This window comes from Penaeus japonicus, unplaced genomic scaffold (genome assembly GCF_977035675.1).
Source record: "Penaeus japonicus unplaced genomic scaffold, GWHDUDI00000001_assembly GWHDUDI00000015, whole genome shotgun sequence".
Taxonomy (NCBI): Eukaryota; Metazoa; Arthropoda; class Malacostraca; order Decapoda; family Penaeidae; genus Penaeus; species Penaeus japonicus.
The window spans coordinates 37,104,098-37,106,728 of NW_028234417.1; the positions used below are offsets into that span (position 1 = coordinate 37,104,098).

The 2,631-nt window shown below is 35.9% G+C and overlaps 1 protein-coding gene across 1 annotated transcript in view; it reads right to left on the bottom strand.

The window, feature by feature from the left end:
* Positions 1–317: 317 nt before the first annotated feature.
* Positions 318–2,631, bottom strand: part of LOC122267263 (uncharacterized) — a 28,933-nt gene continuing 26,619 nt past the window's right edge. The window contains exons 3-5 of the mRNA XM_043037299.2: positions 2,553–2,631; positions 2,194–2,370; positions 318–2,044 (exon numbers count right to left, since the gene is read on the bottom strand). The exon at positions 2,553–2,631 is cut by the window's right edge and continues 52 nt beyond it. Coding sequence (XP_042893233.2) covers positions 1,853–2,044; positions 2,194–2,370; positions 2,553–2,631 — 448 coding nt within the window. The 3' untranslated portion in view covers positions 318–1,852. The remainder of the gene's footprint in view (positions 2,045–2,193; positions 2,371–2,552) is intronic.

The window sequence follows — 2,631 nt, forward strand, 5'->3', positions numbered from 1 at the left end:
TTTGTATTAACTTAGTAAATGGAATGTTCTTTCAGTATGCATTGTCTTTTTTACAATCCTGTTTCCTGTCCTCCACTAATATGCAGAAAGAAAAAAAAATGAAAGTAAGCTCTTTAAATGCATTCGTCTTTTCATTAATCACTTTAATAATTTTAGCCTCAAATTTTTCATACTTCAAGAAATCTCCTCTTCAGAATGCACTACTTAATTGTAGATGTGATATATATATATATATATAATGTATATTTTTTTTCAGTTTTCATTTCTCCTGCATTTAAAATAAGAAACAAAAAGGATTGCATAAATAAAACACAACCTTCGAGCATATCTTCTTTTAATACACAATTATTTCTTCACAAATGAGAGTGAAAAAAGTAAAATGTAAATATATTAAATTAACACCTACAAAAAATACTCCATAGAAGAGAAAGAGAGAAAAAAAAAAATCTGGCAGAAAAGAAAAAGAAAAAAATTGTCCTAGGAATGATGTGAGGAGAACATGCCACTCTCCTTAGCTATTCAACAACAGAGATCCTTAAATAAAAGTATTCGGCTTTTACACGTACCCCGTTCTGACTGACAGGTTAAAAGAAAGAATACATGAATGTGATGATGAATAGCATAGTGAAGCCTTCTTGTGGCTGCAGCTGTGTGAACATTATTGTGTGTGCTAGTATGTTGACCTATGGTATAAAAAGATCTTGATTGGTAACAATAATCATCTGAGTAATAAGCAGTGCCTTAATAATAAATACAGAGCAAGCACTAAACAAATTTTTATTTTATTTTATTCAATCTTTTGATAAATGCACAAGACGGGCCCCATCAAAAAATACAAAATAAAGAAACAGTATAAATATTATTGCACAATACACAAATGTGTTTCTTCCCTGCATACTGAATTGATGAATATCCTTCACTGACGCCTACCTACTTTTCCACCTAACAGAAAAAGGACGTACAGCTCGCCAGAGAGATCATAAAGAACAAGAGCCTAAGGGACGGAGGTCCAAAGCATATGCAGTCAGATAAATATCAAACTTTTATCCTTTTATCAATAATATATATATTTACTTATCTAGTCATCTAATTTCAACTTAAAACATTCATATATCAACCAATGATTCTTCCTTTAAATATAATACAATGACTTTTTCTTGATGAAAGCATACAATTCTTTTTGGAAACAGAACACTTAGAAAAAACTATATATGCACATGTATCTTTAATATAATCTTGTTAATAATATGGCCGAGAAAGAGAGAAAAAATACAAATGACTTCCACAGAATTATTTCGCTCTGAATCCCAAAATAGAGTAGCCATCCGTATCAAAACCTTACCTACGTATGCAATATAACGTTTATATATTTACACATCGTTGAGTAGTATATCACACTAGCGTTCCTCTAATCCTGCCACGGCAAAACACAACTTGACTAGCGTCCTAATAAACCTTTCACTGAGACAATGCAAGCCATCAGCGAAGAGAGAAACCCAAACCGTATTCAGCAACCAAATAACCAATCTCAACTGACTTTTTGAAAAATCCTTTTTCCAAACGACTCCTCCGAATGCTGAAATGGCCAAGCCATGGTAGATTGGAACGAGAAAAATCAAAGTACAGAAAAGTGCTGTATGGTTAATATTTCTGATTACGAAACCTATGATAAATGAGCCTACTTTTTTCCTTTTCCTAATGAGGAATTAGATATATATTCTTACTGAAAGAGTTAAGGGACACAAAAGCTTTTTTTTAATATATATATCACTATACATGTAGTCAGTTAAAGCTCTCGACTTTCATTTTTCTTTTGAACTACGGAAATGATAGAGAAGAGTGAACACGTCCTCTACAAGCCCAACTTGTCTATGTTGAGGATGGCGACTGTGATGTTGTCTTGAGAGCCCCGGTAGTAGGCACTCATGCACAGGGACTTGGCGCCGAAGTCCGACTCATGGATGTGGTCACGCACGTATGCTACCACCTCCTCATTGCTGAACACGTCCCACAGCCCATCCGTGGCCAGGATGACGAAGTGAGCCTGGATGGGAAGAAGGAACAAGGTATAAGATTTACAGGAGGGGAAGGTAGACAAAAAATATACAAATCAATAGGATGGTAGAAGGTAAAACATCACTGTAAGAAAAAAAAGAAGAAAAAAAAGAAAGAAAAAATCACATCTTTAGCTACCTTGTGATCACGAAGACTAAATGTTAGGACATCTGGCTCGGCTGTGACCAGTTTGCGAGGTTCTTTGAGGGGAAAATCTCCGAGGGCGCGGGAGGTGGCCAGAATGCCCGCCACGCGCCACACACCTGAGAAGGTGATGAAGCCGCCAGCCTCCTTGATTCGCCGTCTCTCCTTCAGCTACTCGGGGGTGGAGAAAGATGGAGAGAAAGAAAGAAAATGAAGACTGCTGAGGTAATATTAAGTATAATATTAATGAGAATAATACTGTTAACATAACCAATAAAAAACAATAATACCAATAAACAGCAAAAAACAATAAATATGATAATATGAACAATAATGAATGCTCGTCCACTGACCTGGTTAGGTTTGTGATCAAAGGAGAGTGGAATGGTGGATCCCTTGAGGTCACCCATCACGGCTCTGGAATCGCCCACG